The sequence below is a fragment of the Mytilus edulis genome, chromosome 3 (assembly GCF_963676685.1).
Source record: "Mytilus edulis chromosome 3, xbMytEdul2.2, whole genome shotgun sequence".
NCBI classification, from domain to species: Eukaryota; Metazoa; Mollusca; class Bivalvia; order Mytilida; family Mytilidae; genus Mytilus; species Mytilus edulis.
In genome coordinates, this window is record NC_092346.1 from 25,475,082 (window position 1) to 25,497,760 (window position 22,679).

The window sequence follows — 22,679 nt, forward strand, 5'->3', positions numbered from 1 at the left end:
ATGGCACCGACACTTCGTTGCGGGGCCATAAAAAAAAATGGGTTTAATGGGGCAAAATATTTTACCTTGTATTGTATGGAAAAACACCAAGGAGTCCGAAAATTTGACACAAATTTCAAAACCTCAACTAAGTACATCCTTAAGCAAGTTGTGATCTATATGTATAACTATTAACTTGGTCTTCGACCTTTTGATCTCAAATTTATAAGGATCTTCCTCTCATTATATTTGACCATATTGTTAAGAAAAGGTTGCAATTGAATATAAAGTATTTAAGCTAGCATCCTGAAACTGACTGATGGATGGACAGACTGACTGACACTAGGGCCAAAAACCTTATAACTCCAGATAACTTGATGATCCTAGAGTACGAGTGAAATTAAACCTGTCACATGCACCTTACAGAAATTGTGCTGATATCTAACTGTGCAAATGCCCAATTAAGAATGTGCTGTTTAACATTCTCAATCAAATGGATCTTGCAAGTAAGAAAATAAATAATTAAATTAAACAGGTTCTTTTATTTATGATAAGTGAATAGTAAAATTTCAGGTAATAAATTTCACAAGAAACTGCTCTTTCAAACTATAGTAGTCATATGAATGAAACATTTTGTTAATATCAGAACACTTTTCATCTTTTTCTTTTCTTCATAACAGTTTTCTGCTTCTTGTGTCGTTTAATGGGTCTTGTTTGTCTCATCTTCCTGTCTCTGTCTGCTTCCCATTTAATTTGCTTAATATCTGAAATATGACAATTTAGTTTAACAGAGCCTGACATAAACAGGAAACCTAGCTGAACTGAACCCTTGTATCATTGGTCATTTTTCTGTGTCATTTGGGGGGAAAAACCATGTAGTCAAGAAGGAATTAGTTCAGACTGATTTCAATGTATTAACTGCATTGTCCATACCTGCCAACTGTCACTATTTGCGGGGGATTTCCCCCATTGAGGCTCCCAAATTGAAATTTTTAAAGAGCAATTTTGTCCACAATTCTAACAAAACAATTAATTTTACAATGAATTGAGGCTTATCAAAGTATGAAGAAGCTGAATAACAACATTACACTGTATTAGAAGGCCCCCTTGAAGGTTTTTTATGAGTATGGCAGCCATCTTGCACGCAAAACCCCCATGGGCATTTTGAAAACTTGGCAGGTATGATTGTCAGAAAAAGATATATGTGTGATGCTATTAAGATATATCTATTTTCTGTCTTATTACATGGTTAAGTTTTTATGGGAATATATTCATCTAAATGTCTTTGTTGTAATTCTTCAGAACAAAAACCCATTCTGTTTTGGGTGAAGTCATGTGTGATGTCAGGAGCCTGTAATTGAGTCATTGTGGTTTATTGCTGTCATGCATATTAGTTTTTGGTTTATTGTTTTGTAATTTTGTTCTTGTACATGTATTGTGCCGATCTACCTGTGTTCTAGGTTGGAAGAGGGTTGGTGTCTCAATGAATTGTTTAACCCTGTCTTAAGTTAGGAGTCTGTAGTTCAGTGGTTGTCCTTGGTTTAAGTCCTTCATATTTCTTATTCTTAAATTGTTTTGTTATAAATAAGCCATTAGTTTTCTCATATGAATTGTTTTATACTTTTCATGTCCTGGGGTCTTTTAAACCTGGCTGTTCTGTATTGTTTTTTCATTGTTGAAGGCTGTACAGTGCTTACATCAACTTCATTTGAACTTTTGTGGATAGTTGTCTCATTTGCAATCATATCACATCTTTCTTTTTTTAATATAGATGAAATTTTTAAAAGCTGATTTAAAACAAGCCAAAGTTCATTCAACATAACATAGTTAAAAAACCCCTGACTGTTCCGCACAAGGTTAATGGAAGTAGATTGAATATTTAAGTGGATTTCAATATTCTCAGATACTTACGAGCATTGTCTTTATTTGAAACAGCATCAGTACCAATCATCAAACCACCTGTCAAATCTGTATTATCATCCATTAAATGAGAAAACTGAAAGATAAATAAACAAAATCAAAGAAATGCATCACAAAATTTCAGATTATATAAAATTCTTTTACCCTAGTTAAAAAAACATTTGTTTAGTCCTGTTCAGCATCTAAGATCTAAGAATGCATTTATCTCATTCAAATCAAGTTTCTTAGGAAAGAGTGGATGATATCAAATTTGTGATTATTTAAAGTTCTTCATTTTCTGATTTAAAAAGAAATATATTTTACCTCTTCTGCAGCAGCAAATAAACCAACGCCATCATCTTTCCTAAAAATATAAAAAATGTTGTTAATCAAATCGAAATGTAAGAATATACTTCTGTGGATCAAATAAGTTATACTTCTAAATAACAAAAGATGAAGGCTATATAAGAGGGTCTGGATGGGGGGTCTGTTATTCTGTAAACATTTAATTTTCACCCCTTTTTTCTCTAATCTTCAAAAAATTAACCGCTTTTTTCTCTAATCTTCAAAAAATTAACCCCTTTTTTCTCTAATCTTCATTTTTTTTTTGCCTGTTATTCTCTAATCTTCATTTTTTAAGAGCATTATTCTTTAATCATTTAACCCCATCCAAACCCTCATATAAGACATTATACTTTCATGATTTTCATATTAAGTTCATTTTCAATTAAGTGACACATCATAAAAGATATTTTCAAGGAGTGTTATATCAATGTTATTGACTTATTTTTTGGAAAATGGACAGAAAGAAAGCATGATTTCTTACTTATTTACTGAAGAAGAAGGTCATTTGAAGGGAATTTCTTTGAATGGAATATTATCATATTTTACTTGAACATCATTTTTCATGAACTTTGCAGTTAACATGGACCTCAAATGAAATGTTCAACAATGAAAAAAATTTGTATACCAGGTAGGCTTATTTGCAAACTTTGGAAGAACCACAAAATCAATTATTCATGAAAAGAAAATTTTTCCTTACCGGTAATCCACCAAAATAGGTACTCATGAATAATAAATTAATCCAGTTCCTTTATACTTGACTTTACATTAATGTTTGCCATGTATATGTTTTACTTTTAGTTTTTCAACTTTTTGTTGTTCCGGCTTTTCTATGCTGAGGGCCTATTGAGAAGTTAATTCTATAAACAACTGTGTAACTCTCTATAAACAAGAATGTGTCCCAAGTACATGGATGCCCCACTCGCACTATCATTTTCTATGTTCAGTGGACCGTGAAATTAGGGTCAAAACTTTAATTTGGAATTAAAATTAGAAAGATCATACCATAGGGAACATGTGTACTAAGTTTCAAGTTGATTAGACTTCAACTTCTTCAAAAACTACCTTGACCAAAAACTTTAACCTGAAGGGAACGGACACACAGACGAACGGACGAACGGAGGCACAGACCAGAAAACATAATGCCCATCTACTATCGTAGGTGGGGCATAATAAAAAATAGTGTTGTTATTGTGCAATCTAACTTTTTTGAACCAATGATCCTTAGAATAAGTTTCACATACTTTTTCTTTTTGGTTGATGATTTGTCATCTTTCTTTTGTTTCTTCTTTTTTCCTACACTTGGACCTGGCAGTTCATCTAAAAAGAAAACAATAAATAATAGTAAAAATATGTAAAAAAAAAATCATTAAAAATCTTCTTTTCTTCATTTTGTCATCTATAAATCATAACTGATAGATTTCATTTCTATTAATTTTTCAGTGCATTACAAATTCATGTGTTATAATTGAAATATCATTCAAAAGCTGTAGGCAGAGTTCAAAAATTCATAGTCTGTGCTCTCCACTTTAATACTTGTTTATCAAGTATGACTAAAGGCATTTTCAATGAATTTCATCAGTCAATGATTGTGCGAGGATACAAAGTTCAGATAGACAGTAAACTTTACAGTTAGACTTTCCAATCAAATAACTCCTAATAACCACTCATAGCCAATTATAAGTCATGGATTTTTCTTATTGTTGAAGGCCTAACAGTTTCATATATTTGATAAAATTCACTTCATTTGAACTCTGGTGGATAGTAATCTCATTGGCTATCATACCAAGAATCCTAATTCTATACTAAATTAAGAGCACACTAAAACAAGTATTTCTTGTCTGTTTTCAAATTTTCTATGATAATAGAACACTTATAGAAGTTTTTCAACATATAGCAATAGAATCTCTATGAACAATGACGATTATCTCAGACTTATGCCTGTAGGATACATAGTTTTGGCATAATTAGCATCCAATGATGTTTTTTGCCTTGACATTTGATTTTCATTTAAATGCAAAATAACTGAAATAAGTTAAATAACTGATTAAAGTCACATTATTAATATGAAATAAAAAGTAAAATATCTTTCTTATATTGCAATATAATAAAACTTGCTTACCATCATCAGAAAATTCAATGTTTTCTTCATCAATCATATCTTCGTCATACTCTTTGAAGGCATTTGCAAAATCTTCATCTCCCTCAAAATCTACTTCCTCATCTGAAAAGTCTTTTTCGTCTTCTGATTCTTCTTCTTCTTCATCATCAGAATCATCATCTACATCTTCAGCTATTTTCTTTTTCATTTTCTTCTTAACTTCACTGTTCAAGCAAATATGATTTGAAATTATTAAAAAAATACAATACTGGTACATGTACATAAATAAAGATATGAAACTAGCATCAGCGTATTGCTTTTTCTGTTTTCCGTTTTATTTCTTTTTTTATTAAATGTTGCAATGATATACCTTTAAGAATATCAATGAGACAGCTCCCCAAAATTAAACAAATAAATAAAAAGGTTAAGAAATTTCTTTTTTTAACATCTAATTGTTTACCTGGCAAAGTCATAATCATCTTCATCAAAATGACCAGGTTCTAGATTCTTCTCATAATCATCTGAAATAAATTATCAAATTAGACACTGGGATATCACGAATTCAAAACTGAACAAAATTAGATTGTGTTAAGAAATCGCAGAATAAAGATGCAGCGAAAACTTTCCAGACAGTAAACATTTTCCAATCTACTTAATCATTTGTAAGGAATCTTTTAGTTGTTTACTAGATCATAAACAATTTCTTCAAAAAATTATTTTCAACTTACCTAAATATGCATCAAATTCTCCATCACTGACACTCTCAGTGTCACTCATGTTGTCATCACCCGTCTTCTTCCTGGCTGCCTTCTGTGAAAAGTATCTGAAATTCACAAATAAAAAACATTCACAATTAAATTCAGCTGTATTTTTAAAAAATTATCTCCCCTTCTGTGCGGTACATAAAGATACAATGAACTGTTTACAAAAGAAATACAAGTTGACCATAAGCAATTAAATCCCAGAAATTTTAAAAAGAAAACCTAAAATTCACAAGAATGGAATCAACCTTTGCATGTTTTCAATTTGAAAAACACTGTGGCCTCCTTCAAGAACTGTCAGTATCCAATCACCTTTGTGGTATTTAAATACCTATTGCCTGACCAGTATAAAAAATTGTCAACACAATTTGTCCATTTAAATTGTACAATAGGTATTGTGAGAGCTCATCAACAGGTGGTCATTTTACAACACAGTAAAAAATCTTCACTATTCCTAAAAGGTAAAATTTAAATGACTGATAGCTAGCATGCTTTCCTCATGTATCATGACCAATGTCCTGAATAGACTATTCTATTTAGCATGTTTAGATATGGGACATATTAAGCCATTTCTTTTTGTGTCTCTAAATAGTCAAGATGGCAATTTCAATCAGTGAATTTAGTTTATAAAAAAAGGAGATATATGTTTGCGTCATGGTGTTTTTAATGTGGGATGTATTTTAAGTTTCTGATTCCTGATATGGAATTAAGTGTTTGTGAAATGGATTTTTTTTTATGAATTATGTGTGGCTTGGTGTTCTCTAATGGGATATATTTTCATGTCCTATTACGATTCCTGAAATGGAATAGTAGTGATGCTAAGTTTCATTTAATATTCCGGATCTACTTCAATTGGAATTACTGTTAAAAATTTATTTTCAATATATATATCAAAAAAAGTACAAATAGATTAGTGAATAGAAATTTAAGTGCTTTATTCTTCATTATGAAAGTGGGATTTACCAGCAATGATTCATTTGTGATTGTAAGCAAAATAAATAAATTTACAATAAATATCTTTAAAAGAAAAAACAAATAGTGAATTAAATGTAAAATGTCCCATTCCTAAATAGAATACCGTAGTCCATTCAGGACATTGGACATGAGGAAAGCATGCTAGCTATCATTCATTTAAATTAGCTCTGTCAAAAACAAACCAGGTAAATCTACAGGTAGTTAAATGACCACCTGTTGATAATAGCTCTCACAATACCTATTGTACAATTTAAATGGACAAATTGTATTGGCAATTTTTTAAACTGGTCAGGCAATAGGTAATTCACTACCGCAAAGGTTATTGGATAAGCACAGTAAATAAAGAAGAATAATCCCTCTGCCACATCTAGTGGCAATCTTTCCATGTGCTGCTTCCCTTTCCCTTTCCCTAGTGTACACTTTTTACCTATAGTAGAACAACTCTTCTGCTGGTATACTCTCCTCTGTGTTCTCCAGATATTTCTCACTGTTCACTGGTATATTCTTTATGCCTTTAGCTGATGCTTTGTTATGTTTTTTTATGGTCATGGTAGCTTCAGGCACTAAAATATATAACATTTTATTCATAAAATACAATGTTGTGCTGTAAAAGAAAAAAATGAAAAATTATGAATAACAGCAATAATTTTTCAATTCTGTCACATTGAATTGTCCCTATCAATAGACTAGAATCAGAATCTCAGTTTCTATGATTTTTTATTAATAAACTCATTGTAGATACCAGGATTGAAATTTTGTACGTGTTTTGTCTAGAAAAGACTCATCAGTGATGCTCAAACCAAAGAAGTTAAAAAGGCCAAATAAAGTTAAGTTGTTACGTTTGTTTTGTATCATTTTTGTAAAAATATATTTTTAGTCTTTTAATTTATTAGATTTGCACTGAAATTCAACAGCTATTGGTTTGTTTTTATTTCATGTAACAAATAACTTACATGCATCTCTTTTCTTTGGATTTTTATAAACAAATCTGTCAAGGAATCTGATAGTCGTGAAGTCTTCTAATGGGTTACCAGTATATGTGACTGGTTCTCCCTGTAATATATATCATATTTTGAAGAAGAGACATGATTTAAACCAAAATCCATTGAAGACAAAAGGAGACTGCATTTATAAAATAATAAATTAGTAAACATTGCAAAATTTAATAATTGGACTCTATTATTGAAACAATTGATTTGAGAATATGGAAATTTGACAAATGCCCAGTCAAAGTGTTTTGCATTTATATTAAATCATCAAATATCATTTCTAAACATACAGCGCTTTCGTCATCAGAATTCAAGAATAGAGATAAAATTTTAATATTATGAGAAAATGTAATACATTACCTTGACTAATTTAGCTGCAAACAATGATACAGTTGGATGGAAGTGATTCTTTAACTGCTTCAGTTCCCAGATACACTCATTCTCAGCATTACAGTATAGTGGGTTTCTGTGTTGGGGATCGTAATGACTACTTTTATCTGGAAATAAGTTAGAAAATTGATTTGTAACCTTTTTTCTATTAACATTTAAACATATCAAGACAATGCAATTACTAGATACTCATACATCTAGCTCCCTTAGTATAGATAAGGCAAACTTTTTCATGTTTAGCTACAAGAAACATATGACATCATGTCTTGCTTTCACTTTATTTCAAGGTTCATTGAACTGTGAAATTTGGGTGAAAAGTCTAATTTGGAATATAATTAAAAAATTAACACAAGAATGATCCAGTTGATATGGTAAAACACATTAACCACAAACATTTACTTGATACAGATGGATGAACCCAAAGACTGGGAAGGACTCTGATATCTTAAAGGCCCCTTTTTATTGGTTTAAAAATTTGAGGTGCATTATACCATTAGGTACTTGAGATTCTGAAAGTTTCACAGAAATGCAGTCACTGCCTAAAAAGATTTGTGGATACAAAGTGCAGTAATTCTAATACAGTTTTTCACCCCAATATTTTGTATAGTTTTCTCATTCTCATCTACAATCAACTATCTTTTTCCCCAAGAAATCTTACTTTTATCTTTCGATCTATGATCCCAAGATGATGGATTTTGTTTAACTGTTGTATGTGACTGTGTTTCCTTGGTCCCACTGTCACTGTCAGGATCAGGCAGATCTGTAAAGTGTTCATCTTCATCATCATCAGATTCCTAAAACAAATGTGAAAATATCAAAATCTAAACGACTATGTGTATTTTCAATCTCCATTATGAAAAAAACATATCAAATTTTTAATTCAATTTAAAATTTGATCTCATGAATTTGGAGTATGCTTTTGAGAAAAAACTTATAATGCTACAGATTCTAAACTATGTCAAGAATTTTTATCTATTCTGAGTTCAAATTTCTTGACACAGTTTACAACCATCAGTGTTTATTATTCTATATTTCGTCTGCCCATGGCTAAGTTTTGAATTTCAACTCTATTTTGTCTATATTAAAGGTATATAAAACAGGCATCATATTAATCCTTACATGTATTATTGTGTGTTGTTTTATTCAACATTGAACAAAGACTAGCAGAAATTATTATACCTCAGACATATGCTTGCCAACAATAACAGATGGTTTTAACTTGACAAGTTCTCCCAACAATACTAGAGCACCACACACAAACTGGGCAGGTTGACTGGAGCATATTTGTAATAGTCTCTTTATAAAAGCCTGCAAAATGAAGAAAAGTATGAAAAATGTGTATACAAATTGATAAGTTCTTTGTCTGATATAAACTATATACTTTTTGACACAAAAGAGTTGATGTATGCAAGCAATTTTAAATTGATTTTAGCTCAATAATTTTGTTGTAAATAAGAACAACTTCTGAATAGAACCTTAAACCAACCATTAAATGAAACTACAATAAACTGCAATTTGATGCAATACTTGAAATCAAACTGTACATAGAATAAAAAAGATAAGACTTTTTAACAATAATAAAACGTGTGTACACAATTCAATTTTATTAGACTTTGTTTAAGTGAATAATATAATTTGATAAAAAAAAAAAGATAAATTCTCAATACAAAACATTTGCTAATTGTACCTTTGTTCTCCTATCAACTGTATCCTTTTTGATACTTTTAAACAGTAAGTTAAGAAACATAGATTGTTTTGATGAAGACTTTAATTCTGGATCGGACATCTTCTTATATAATGCTGTGTAATATCTATCAGATACTGTTTCACTGAAAAAGACAACAACAACAAAACCCAATTTGTATGAAAAAAAAAGTTTTGGGGAATACATCAATATGGCATGCAACAAAACTTAACATGGCATTCTAATGCAACAACGTTTGTAACGTTTATTTTCATTGGATAACGTCACTTTTTTACATGGCATCAATTGACAATTGATGCTATGGGACGTACGCACAAGCGCAGACGAAATATGACAGATTTTAATTACATGTTTTAACTTTGTTTTCTGTCAGTTTCATTAGAATGGAGATAGCAATATTGTATTTTAAGCTCTGACGGCATCAATTGGGGATTTGATGATCGCAAATACCTGTTTACTGTCTCCAGTAAACTTAAATCCCCAATTGATACCGTCTGAGCTTAAAATACAATAATGTTATCTCCTAAATCTAAATCCATGACTGAATAAACCCTTGATATAAAAAAGCTATGTCTGCTATGAGTAAGAATTTGGTTTTCAACAATCATGTTGCAAAATCTTTATTTTTAAGATGTGTATTTTATACTGTTGTTTGTCTTTACATCATTTTTTTTGTTATCTAGCCATGGCATTATCAGTTTGTTTTCGACTTATGAGTTTGAGTATCTTTTGCAATTGTTTTAGAATGAGAGTTTTACATAATATAATGCTTTGACAATTTTTTCATAATATGACAATAATTTCTGAACTTACAATAAGCATGTAATAGCAACCAATGCAGATAGTGACTGCTTGATTTTTGATATCATTGATTATATAAACTTCAATTTGGCTTTCTAGCCTTATTTTACATTTCAAATATAACTATAACATCATTTTTGTAGAATAAGGAAACAGTGTATTTCTAATGATATTTGATTTCTAAGTTATTACAATTTTGTCATGCCAGCCTCTAGGAAAAATGCATTCTGCTGACACCCTATAATTCAAGTGACACTTTAAACATCTAAACTCATGAAAATTACAAATAAGAATGAATCCACAGTAGTTATAACTTTCTTCTCCATTGAATCATTGTACTTACCTAGAATCCATAACTTTCTCCTCCACTGAATCATTGTACTTATCTAGAATCCATAACTTTCTTCTCCACTGAATCATTGTACTTACCTAGAATCCATAACTTTCTTCTCCCCTGAATCATTGTACTTACCTAGAATCCATAACTTTCTTCTCCCCTGAATCATTGTACTTACCTAGAATCCATAACTTTCTTCTCCACTGAATCATTGTACTTACCTAGAGTCCATAACTTTCTTCTCCACTGAATCATTGTACTTACCTAGAATCCATAACTTTCTTCTCCATTGAATCATTGTACTTACCTAGAATCCATAACTTTCTTCTCCACTGAATCATTGTACTTACCTAGAATCCATAACTTTCTTCTCCACTGAATCATTGTACTTACCTAGAATCCATAACTCTCTTCTCCACTGAATCATTGTACTTACCTAGAATCCATAACTCTCTTCTCCACTGAATCATTGTACTTACCTAGAATCCATAACTTTCTTCTCCACTGAATCATTGTACTTACCTAGAATCCATAACTTGATACAGTAACATGAGTGCCTGTAGGCTGGTGTTAAAGTTGACCACATGGACAAGCTTGTAAATGTTATGCAACTGTTCACTTAAATATTCCGGATCAACTGTTTATAGAAATAAAAATACAACTAATGGGTAATATTTGAATTGCACCATGCTTGAATTGCTTAATAAATCTTTACAAATGTAAAATAAGTTAGGGACAACATCAAAAGTTCAATGTAAGGATATATATAAAATCAATGTCAATTAAACAAAACTTGCAGCAATTTTGACCCCCACCCCTAAATTATTTGAACTAAGTTTTTTATCCTTCATTGATTTTTTTGATGTCGTCCCTTAGAAAGTGATCAATTTAATTTTGTGTTGCTCGTTATTATGATAGTAGTGAATTTATCAAATTTTTATGGTAGGCATAAATTTGATCTCAAAGATCTAATTTCCCATACCAGTTTTACAAATGACAGAAGCAAAAACTACACTGTTCTATAGGTAGATGTTGACCAAATTATTAAGGCCATTTAGCCTCTAAAGCCATTCAAGAATATACATTTGAAGTATTTGCTGGACAGAAGTTCAGTTTGGTTGATGCTCAATGATAGACAGTTATGTTAACCTCCTATCTGTATTGTTTTATATTGTAGAAACTTTAAATAAGTTGAATTATATGTAAAATTACCTGCAGCATAAGGATATGATCTATTGACACCTGTAAGCAATGCACTCATCATCTTACTGTCTACCTCTCCCTTCTTTACAAATGACTGAAAGAAAACAAATCAGTATGTATGCATGTGGTTTGTCTTCATGAATCAAGGAATCCCATTAATGCCACATGAAGACAGAAACAAGTATGTATGCATCTGGTTTGTCTTCATGAATCAAAGAATCCCATTAATGCCACACGAAAGTATGTATGCATCTGGTTTGTCTTCATGAATCAAGGAATCCCATTAATGCCACACAAAGACAGAAACAAGTATGTATGCATCTGGTTTGTCTTCATGAATCAAGGAATCCCATTAATGCCACATGAAGACAGAAACAAGTATGTATGCATCTGGTTTGTCTTCATGAATCAAAGAATCCCATTAATGCCACACGAAAGTATGTATGCATCTGGTTTGTCTTCATGAATCAAGGAATCCCATTAATGCCACACAAAGACAGAAACAAGTATGTATGCATGTGGTTTGTCTTCATGAATCAAGGAATCCCATTAATGCCACATGAAGACAGAAACAAGTATGTATGCATCTGGTTTGTCTTCATGAATCAAAGAATCCCATTAATGCCACACGAAAGTATGTATGCATCTGGTTTGTCTTCATGAATCAAGGAATCCCATTAATGCCACACAAAGACAGAAACAAGTATGTATGCATGTGGTTTGTCTTCATGAATCAAGGAATCCCATTAATGCCACAGGAAGACAGAAACTAGAATAAGAATCCTTCATATGTTTTAAGCAGAGTGACAAAATCTTATAAGAAAATTTCACCTTCAGCAAAATACAAGTAACTACAATCAAATAATAATATCTTACCTTGAAAAATGAGAAATAAACAGTAACAAGCTTGGCTGCCAAGAGTTTGTCTTCCCTAGATAACATAAGCTGATTCAGAAAACAAATGCTGTAGTACCTAAATTAAAAAAAAAAAACATTATGTGTTTTCTCTGTCCATGTACATTCATATTCTAACAATTAAAAAAATCCTGTTTAACTTTTGAAAAGACTGCTTCGTGATTCTTGTCAATTATTCATAAATATTTCCTATCATAGGGTTAATTGAAATAGTTATATCGCAAATGAAAAAAATTCTTCTCTAAAAGGAAAAGAAAAACATTCTTTAAGATAATCTGATAATACTACTGAACGTGAAGAGAAGTTTTCATTAACAAATGTGATCATGTAAAATAAATGGGTATTGTGTCCATGGGACACATATCCCCACTTGCATATCATATAAATTTATGAAGGGACATAACTGAAGAATAGGAAAAGTGACATTACCCAAATTTGTACATGATTTGTATTTTGTGTATAAGGTTCATAAAATTTGGTTGAAACCAAAAAATCAACAATTGTAAAGGGCATAACTCTAGAACCGTGACACCACCAAAATGCAAACGTGATCTGTATTATGTGGTAATTAGCATTATGTATAAGTTTCATAACATTTGGTTGAGGCAAATTAAAGTTAGAGAGCCAACATTACTATGGGATGTATGTACGTATGTAAGGACAAGGGTTATAAAACTTAATTCCCCCTCTGCTATGACAGGGGCATGAAAATGTTTGTTTCTTCTTTTCTTTTTTGAAGGAGGATATTTGATAAGGCTACTGTTTTCCCCTTCTATTTAAAAAATCAAATAGTATCATCTATGGAACAATATTCTGATGATGTTCAGGAAATTACTCTGCCAAATATCAGTACTTATATATATTTTAATTTTGACTAATATACAACTTCTTGCATGTTATTGAAAACTGCAAAAACAGGTCCATACTGATATTTAGGTCCAATTCTAATAATAAGCAAAAGACTTGTCCCAAAAGATATCTGGCTATGAGATTTATTGTACATGGATTTTGATGTGGGCAATTTTTTTTAAACAAAGATAATCATGCTTTATTGAACAACAATTCAACACACATTTCAAAAACTTGGAAGAAAATTTGTAAAATATGATAATCGGACATAGGGGGCATGTCCCCCTTCCCCTTTTTGTGGGAAAAATTTGGTTAATTATATATGAAAACACTGATGCATGACTGGAGCGGGCCCCTCTTAGGGCAGTCAGTTACCTCCCTTATGAAAATTTCTGGATCCACCACAAAATGTTCAATAATATGCTAACTACGACCAAAATAGAAACCCTCCTTTCATTATTGTCATCTTTTAATTTCACCTTCCATCTGGTCTAATTTTTCCAAATTTGTTTTTATCAAGAATTTCTTTTTCATAAAATAACCATGACAGAACACTTACTGTGCTTTTGATGATATATTAGGTCTGTACAATAGTCTCTCTACTTCATCAACAACCACACTCTTCATGTTGGGGTGTTTCTCCACTAAATAGTAGAAACATTTTATTGTCATAATCATTATGATAGAAAAACATCCATATTTAATCATGTGAAATTTAATTTCTTTTTTCTTCAGGAATTTTCCAAAGAACAAAATATGTGTATGTGTGTGTCTGTAAATTTTTGGACAGATAATATACCAACCACTTAATAAAGTTATGATAAATCTTAGCTGTATTGGGCCTTTATTACAAAGACGAACCTTAATTTTTTTTTTCTTTCTTTCTCCAAGTAAAAGTCTTAACCTAATTTTGGTGTGACAGTATCTCTAACTTTTAAGGTTTCAAGACTTTCTATTATCCCTTTTCTCATTTTCCAAATCTCACAGTAGTAGTGAACATAACAGTTTTTATACCAAACCTACCCAATCTCCTTAATAAGTATGCAGTCTTTGAAGCCAGTTTATAATTAGGATCACCAACTTTATTAACTAACAAATTCAGCAGAACCTGAAATATAAAGAGCAGAAGATCATTTGCTATTCTAAGTTAATACAAGTGTTTTATATTTATAAATAACAATTGTACTTTTCCTTGCAGACAGAGAAGATGGATTTGACTATTATCTTCTGATTTCATGTATTTATACATTTTTGATGTTCCAAAAAATTGGCTCTAAGTTTTCCTAACTAAGTTTAAATGATTGATTGGTATTTTATACCACATTCAACACTATTGTGGTATAGGAGCTGGAGTGCCCTTAGAGAACCGAGACATTCGGCATGAAAACTGACAATCCTGGTCAATTAAGATTGGAATCAAGTGCACCTGCCCTCAAGTAGGATTTGACCTCACAACCTCAGGCCCTATTTATAAAATAGGAAGACAGCTACCAACATAGAAGATTCTTATGTTTCACATATATTCGACTTGACAACTATTGTCATTGAAACATAGAATCACCAACATGGCAGACCATAAACGAATTTACACTTTTGGTATTTAGCTATATTTTGCCTCCGAATGACCTTATATCACCTCTAAATAAACTTTTGATGTCAAGCAACAATCGCTTTTTATTTGTGACATCAAATGTTTTGAATTGTGATGTCAAAGTTTACGGGAACCTGTGTGATTATATGTAATGGCGGACAAATTTGCATACAAGTGTAAATACGTCTATTATAGTTCAGTTAGCAAAGTTATGTACTGACAATTAGTTTTCATCAAAGTTCTGGTTTAACATAGTTATGCTACATCAAAATAATTCTTTTTACTAACATTTAGCAAGTTACCAAGCACCTGCATAGATTATTAAGTTTCATACTTACTTTTTCCTGCTCTGGTTTTCCTACCAACAGGTCAAATATTATCCCTAAAATCAAACAGTTAGTTCTAATAAAAGTCAATATTCCCGTGGAGATTCAATTTTTTCTGCTGTAATGGTCAGAAATATATACTACATGTATAATCAAGCTTAACATTTACAGTATAATGTGTCTGATTTTTAAAACTATGAAATAAAATAAAGACATTTTTGAATAAAAGAAAATATGGGTGAACATCAATGAGACAAAAAACCAACAACACAAACATACCACAAAAAATTCTAAAGGTCAACATACCATATCCAATAATGACTTATATATACTAAACTATATTCTGAAAAAATGTTATGAATTGGCATAGAATGCATGATCTTCAAGTTATTCAAGAAAATGTACCATTCAGTTTGAAACTGGTATTTATCTATTTATTTTTATGTATTATTATATAAACCAAGTTATTCTTACCTAGAGCTTTTTGTTTTGTAGGTAACAGTGTATCATGTGACATCAACTGAAAGTAGATATGAAAGAGAATGCAAATTTAATGACTAAAAAGTTAACTTTTAAGATAACAATCGGTAGGAAATAAAACTGTGACTGTTTGTTTCTTTACTATGAGACAAATGACTTGTAACCCCAATTTATTATAGGATTAAACACATTTTTTCTAGAGGTTATTGATGTGTAAACTGGGGCGATTAACTCACAAACTGAATAAAAGTCCACAGGACTTTTATGTAAAGCTTGTGAGTAAGAGACCCGGTTTACACATCAATAACCTCTAGAAAAAATGTGTTTAATCCTTATAATTCTTCAGCCAAACATACGCCGTTATCAATTTACATTATTTGTTTGACGGCTACTATATTTGCCATCAAAAGCACAATGGCATGTCGTAACTAAGGAGTTGTCATGGAATAGAAGTTCCTTCATAATATAAGTTCCAAAAGGAAAAAATATTCTGGATTATCATTTCCACTGGAATAAATATTACAGTTTATGTTCCTAACGGAATAAATGGTATAGAATATTTGTTCCAACAGGAATAGATATTATGACAATGTTTATAACAAAGTTTCCATTGGAACTTATGTCAGGTGGAACAAATATACGTTGAAAGAGTACGCCGCCATCTTGACTTTCTAAAAACCATAAATGTCCGATAAATGCAACAGAATCTAAAATCAAATAGCACCTACCTCAAAAACTTCATTTAATATAGATATTATCCGAATTTGAAGCGTACACGTAACGAAATAATCTTTCCCTTGAAAATTTTCATTCATGTGACGTGTTTTGCCATGACGAAATTCGCCAAATCCTTCATGAAATTTCGCGGAATTTTATTAAAATTTTATTTTTATACAATTTTGAAGCTTTAGGCATTTATTTTCTTTCTTTTTTTTTAGTTATATATGCATTAGAATAGAAACAACTGTTATGCAATTGTTTTATAATCTCAATTTGCTGAAAATCCCAGTATCCTAGCAAGAATGTGTATCGCGCATGAATAGATTACGAAAGTAGTTTCGGAAACATGGTTTATCGAAGTGTAAACCATGAGAAATATTCTAATTGACCAATCCAATTCAAGTATTTATAGATATGCAAATGATATAAGAATTATTCATTTTTCCTATAAAATTGTAATAATAGGTACTGTTTTAGTAGCTGTCTCATTTATAATTACTTATATTGAATAATTGTACCTCGTAATATCATTATTTTTTTACAAATGTTCCAGAATGAAAATGGCTTTTTTAAATAGTCTTGAAGACTACAGAGTTCATTTGATTGATTTCAAAATCTTTATATACCCTATTAGGCCAAAAAAAAAATATTTGTCTGTTTCCTGTTTCCTGACCGAGCCCGACTCAAAGCCCCCAACCCTAGATCTTTTTATTCAATTCCGGAAAAATAATAATAAAAAAAAAAAATCCCGACCTACAGACCCTGATTTTTTTGCCTTGGCAGCAGGAAACAGACATATATTTTTTTTTGGCCTTAGAATAATATATTTCCAACCAGCTATTAGTTTACTTTAGATATTTTGATTGGAAACACATTATTGATTTCAATTTTACCTCCCAAAAAACCTCTGTACAAAACCATTTGTATAACTCTTGTAAGGAAAAAAAACCCCACACAATCGTACTGTGTGCTAATGATGCTTTTGGAAAATTAAAGAACCTTAGTGAGCACGCTCACATACCCCACGTCCCCACATTGTCATTGGAGAAATTAAATAAGTATAAGAAAAAATATTGAATAATAATTTCCTGTCAATATACATAGTATGTCCTTATTATCTACAAAATTTCATGAAATTCTGTTGTGTGTTTTCAGAGGAGTTGAGATGACAAACTGTTGCAGAAGTACATTGAAGCAAATAAGTTCAAAGGGGCGTAACTCCTAGAAAAAAATTGAACCGTAATTTCCTGTCGATATGCACATCTACATAGTATGTCCTTATTATCTACAAAGTTTCATGAAATTCTGTTGTGTGGTTTGAGAGGAGTTGCGATGACAAACTATTGCAGTAGTACATGAAAGTAAATAAGTTCAAAGGGGCGTAACTCCTAGAAAAAAAATTGAACCGCAATTTCCCGTCGATATGCACAACTACATAGTATGTCCTTATTATCTGAAGAGGTTTCGTGAAATTCTGTTGTGTGGTTTGAGAGGAGTTGCGATGACAAACTGTTGCAGTAGTACATTAAAGTAAATAAGTTCAAAGGGGCGTAACTCCTAGAAAAAAAATTGAATCGCAATTTCCCGTCGATATGCACAACTACATAGTATGTCCTTATTATCTGAAAAGGTTTCGTGAAATTCTGTTGTGTGGTTTGAGAGGAGTTGCGATGACAAGAAACAGGACTGACGGACGGACTGACGGACTGACGGACAGACGGACGGACTGACGGACGGACGGACGGGTCAAAAACATTATCCCCTGCGCAACTTCGTTGCGTGGGGTATAACTAGAAATGGATGAACAAATGATTTAAATGAAACACATACACATGTATATGCCTTGTGCAATAAGTCATACAATAATACAGAAGAAGAAGTTCATTTTGCTTAAATACTTTAACAATTACCTCTATTGCATTGACAAATTTAGAGTAATGTTCTTTAAGTTTAGATTCAAAGTACCACACCATCAAATATTTGTCAATGGTGTCTTTGTTCCCACCTGACAGCTCTCCTAAACTGGATAAAGGATTCTGAAATGGAAAGATATCTAAAAATGCATAATTTTGTTTTACAGTGAATTTACTAACTCTTGAGTAGTTTAGGAAAATGGTGTGCTGCTCCATAAAAACATACATATGGGACCAAGGAAATACACTTCCAAATCTCAAATACATGTATTGTTGATGACATCTATATTTTGCATAGATGAAATGCAAGTGAATTTTTTTTTAATTTGTCTCTTTAGGTGGTTACCCCCTTTTATCTGGGTACATTTTGTGCTTCTTTGTTACATATTTGTTTGTTTTTATAGTGATTAAGATTAAAACACAATGTTGACTGCTGTACCCCTATTTTTAACATTTATACCTATTATGTCTGTTTGTTATGTTCACGCATTGTTGTCAATATGATCAAATTTGATGTGACTGTCATACAAGTGAAAGGTTTAGCTAGCTATAAAACCAGGTTTAATCCACCATTAACTACATAAGAAAATGCCTAAACCATGTCAGGAACAGTTGTTATCCATTCATTTGATGTGTTTGAGCTTTTGATTTTGCAATTTGATATGGAACTTTCTGTTTTGAATTTTCCTCGGAGTTCAGTATTTTTGTGATTTTTCTTTTTACCATATTTGTTTTATAGAGACAGCCTTTATACTCTGTAATTTTTTCATATTCCTAAATTAATAAACTACTGTATAGTGTATTAGTATACTTACTATATAAATTTGAAGGAAAAAAGTAAATAAATCTGTTGAGGTTAAAGTAAAACTTGTTTCTTGTCTTGGTTGCCCAAAAATTCAGTCAGTATAAACAAGGGTATCTTAATCACAATTCATTACAGAAAATGTCACATGTTTGAATAAAACAAATACCATCTCTTCTGCCGAATGGCGAAAAGAATATGTTATTCTAGTATGTATCATGAAATAAAAGTGAACTTCATCGATTGCTTACATAATAAATTTATGAAACCAACACCACCTCAATTTCTACAGACATATTAAGTAGAGACATTTGTTTGAATTTTGAATGAAGGTCATAATCACTTATTGCACCAGCCCCTAAGAAGCACAATTAGAGCAAAGCAAAAAAGTCTGACCAAGTAATAAAAAAACTTAGGATATTTGAGTATCCATTCATGACTCAAAATCAGTACATGCACAGCAAAAAAAAATGTATCTACCGGTATATTTCTAGCTCAAATTTCAATATATCACAAAATCACCCATTAAGTTTTTTTCACAGCATGCTATATTCAATGCTAGCAATGCATAACCAATTAACAGTATGACAATTTGGGAAACTAAATTGTGAAGTAAATGGTAGATACTTCAATTTCCTAAAAGTAGAGGCTCTAAAGAGCCTGTGTCGCTCACCTTGGTCTATTAAACAAAGGACGCAGATGGATTCATGACAAAATTGTGTTTTCAAATTTGGTGATGGTGATGTGTTTGTAAATCTTTCTTTACTGAACATTCTTGCTGCTTACAATTATCTCTATCTATAATGAACTTGGCCCAGTAGTTTCAGAGGAGAAGATTTTTGTAAAAGATAACTAAGATTTACAAAAAATGGTTCAAAATTGACTATAAAGGGCAATAACTCCTAAAGGGGTCAACTGACCATTTCAGTCATGTTGACTTATTTGTAAATCTTACTTTTCTGAACATTATTGCTGTTTACAGTTTATCTCTATCTATAATAATATTCAAGATAATAACCAAAAACAGCAAAATTTCCTTAAAATTACCAATTCAGGGGCAGCAACCCAACAACAGGTCCTCCGATTCATCTGAAAATTTCAGGGCAGATAGATCTTGACCTGATTATCAATTTTACTACATGTCAGATTTGCTGTAAACGCTTTTGTTTTTGAGTTATAAGCCAAAAACTGAATTTTACCCCTATGTTCTATTTTTAGCCGTGGCGGCCATCTTGGTTGGTTGACCGGATCACGCCACACATTTTTTAAACTAGATACCCCAAAGATGATTGTGGCCAAGTTTGGTTTAATTTGGCCCAGTGGTTTCAGAGGAGAAGATTTTTGTAATAGATTACTAAGATTTACAATAAATGGTTAAAAATTTACTATAAAGGGCAATAACTCCTAAAGGGGTCAACTGACCATTTCAGTCATGTTGACTTATTTGTAAATCTTACTTTGCTGAACATTATTGCTGTTTACAGTTTATCTCTATCTATAATAATATTCAAGATAAATAACCAAAAACAGCAAAATTTCCTTAAAATTACCAATTCAGGGGCAGCAACCCAACAACAGGTTGTCCGATTCATCTGTAAATTTCAGGGCAGATAGATCTTGACCTGATAATTAATTTTACTACTGTTAGATTTGCTCTAAATGCTTTGGTTTTTGAGTTGTAAGGCAAAAACTGAATTTTACGCCTATGTTCTATTTTTAGCTGTGGCGGCCATCTTGGTTGGTTGGCCGGGTCACGCCACACATTTTTTAAACTAGATACCCCAATGATGATTGTGGCCAAGTTTGGTTTAATTTGGCCCAGTAGTTTCAGAGAAGAAGATTTTTGTAAAAGATTACTAAGATTTACGAAAAATGGTTAAAAATTGACTATAAAGGGCAATAACTCCTAAAGGGGTCAACTGACCATTTCGGTCATGTTGACTTATTTGTAAATCTTACTTTGCTGAACATTATTGCTGTTTACAGTTTATCTCTATCTATAATAATATTCAAGATAATAACCAAAAACAGCAAAATTTCCTTAAAATTACCAATTCAGGGGCAGCAACCCAACAATGGGTTGTCCGATTCATCTGAAAATTGCAGGGCAGATTGATCTTGACCTAATAAACAATTTTACCCCATGTCAGATTTGCTCTAAATGCTTTGATTTTTGAGTTATAAGCCAAAAACTGCATTTTACCCCTATGTTCTATTTTTAGCCATGGTGGCCATCTTGGTTGGTTGGCCGGGTCACGCCACACATTTTTTAAACTAGATACCCCAATGATGATTGTGGCCAAGTTTGGTTTAATTTGGCCCAGTAGTTTCAGAGGAGAAGATTTTTGTAAAAGTTAACGACGACGGACGACGACGACGACGGACGACGGACGACGACGACGGACGACGGACGACGGACGCAAAGTGATGGGAAAAGCTCACTTGGCCCTTCGGGCCAGGTGAGCTAAAAACTAACTTAAATGGATAAGGATAATAGCAGTACGCATTTTGTTTGTGTCATTATTCATCAATATTAATTACCTGATCAAACGTATGTAACTTCCTATCATTTGGTAGTAGATACGTTAGAAACAGCTCTTTTGTGGTATCTGAAAAATAAGGGGAAGAATTTAAAACTCACATCTCCAGTAAGTAGAATAAACTGTTCAGAAGTTTAAAATTCATGTCAATCTATTAACATATGTACAAATAAAAGGTGATTTGGGAGAAAAATTTTAATGAGACAGCAATCCAACAAAAATTTAATAAAAAAAAACCAGACTTTTGTTTTTTTTGTGTTGTAAGGTTGCTATCTCAATGAGGTAGACCCCACAGCTCCTTTAATCATATGGTCTGCTAATTGGGAAAATCAGTTTCCTAACTCAAAAATGTAAGAAACTCACTTGATAGAATTTACCAAAATTATAGCAATTTTCCTCTTCAATCAGAATTTAGTTATTGTTGAATTTAAACTGAAAAGTGCATATCAAATATATTTTGAAATTTTCTTTGCCTCTGTTTCTAATCCATGCAACATTAAACTCATAATATATGCCCCATTATTGATTAATTTATTATTTACCAAAAAAAATTTGCTAATTTCTGGAATGAACACTGTTTAAGAAGGGGTGATAAATATGAGTATCAGCAGAATTTTATGAAATCTAAAAGAGTGAAGATATTTAATCATCTATCGGCATAAAACAGGTTTTGACAACAGTTCTTTTTGCCATGACCAAGATTTACCCTATATCATGTAGATGCCAAGATTAATGAATGACAGAGGCACAAAAGAAGTAAAAAACAATTATTAACCACCCGTGTAAACAAAACTGATAGAGAAATCATCTTATTAATAAATGCAATTAACATACCTGCAGCCATCATGCATTCTCTCTTTCCCTTTTTCTTTGTCATGTTTATCAATGATTCTAGACTTGTCAAATTCTGTATAGGTGATTCCTGAACCAACAGTGTAAGGGCTGCTATTTTATCTCCCAGAGTTCCAGATGACAAAACTGTTTTAATCCATCCTACATCAGACTTTTTACTGGCTTCACGTTCTGCAAGCCAAATGATTTATACAATTAATTATTCATAT

The 22,679-nt window shown here is 31.6% G+C and overlaps 1 protein-coding gene across 1 annotated transcript in view; it reads right to left on the reverse strand.

Moving 5' to 3' along the window:
- Positions 1-501: 501 nt before the first annotated feature.
- Positions 502-22,679, reverse strand: part of LOC139516059 (CCAAT/enhancer-binding protein zeta-like) — a 29,155-nt gene continuing 6,977 nt past the window's right edge. The window contains exons 6-28 of the mRNA XM_071305874.1: positions 22,453-22,641; positions 21,620-21,687; positions 18,274-18,399; positions 15,638-15,683; positions 15,176-15,219; positions 14,270-14,354; positions 13,806-13,890; positions 12,359-12,455; positions 11,492-11,576; positions 10,802-10,916; positions 9,124-9,265; positions 8,616-8,744; positions 8,095-8,230; positions 7,407-7,543; positions 7,011-7,110; positions 6,485-6,620; positions 5,050-5,144; positions 4,782-4,842; positions 4,343-4,545; positions 3,465-3,540; positions 2,203-2,242; positions 1,891-1,975; positions 502-743 (exon numbers count right to left, since the gene is read on the reverse strand). Of these exons, the coding sequence (XP_071161975.1) occupies positions 634-743; positions 1,891-1,975; positions 2,203-2,242; positions 3,465-3,540; positions 4,343-4,545; positions 4,782-4,842; positions 5,050-5,144; positions 6,485-6,620; positions 7,011-7,110; positions 7,407-7,543; positions 8,095-8,230; positions 8,616-8,744; positions 9,124-9,265; positions 10,802-10,916; positions 11,492-11,576; positions 12,359-12,455; positions 13,806-13,890; positions 14,270-14,354; positions 15,176-15,219; positions 15,638-15,683; positions 18,274-18,399; positions 21,620-21,687; positions 22,453-22,641 (2,390 nt within the window). The 3' untranslated portion in view covers positions 502-633. The remainder of the gene's footprint in view (positions 744-1,890; positions 1,976-2,202; positions 2,243-3,464; positions 3,541-4,342; positions 4,546-4,781; positions 4,843-5,049; positions 5,145-6,484; positions 6,621-7,010; positions 7,111-7,406; positions 7,544-8,094; positions 8,231-8,615; positions 8,745-9,123; positions 9,266-10,801; positions 10,917-11,491; positions 11,577-12,358; positions 12,456-13,805; positions 13,891-14,269; positions 14,355-15,175; positions 15,220-15,637; positions 15,684-18,273; positions 18,400-21,619; positions 21,688-22,452; positions 22,642-22,679) is intronic.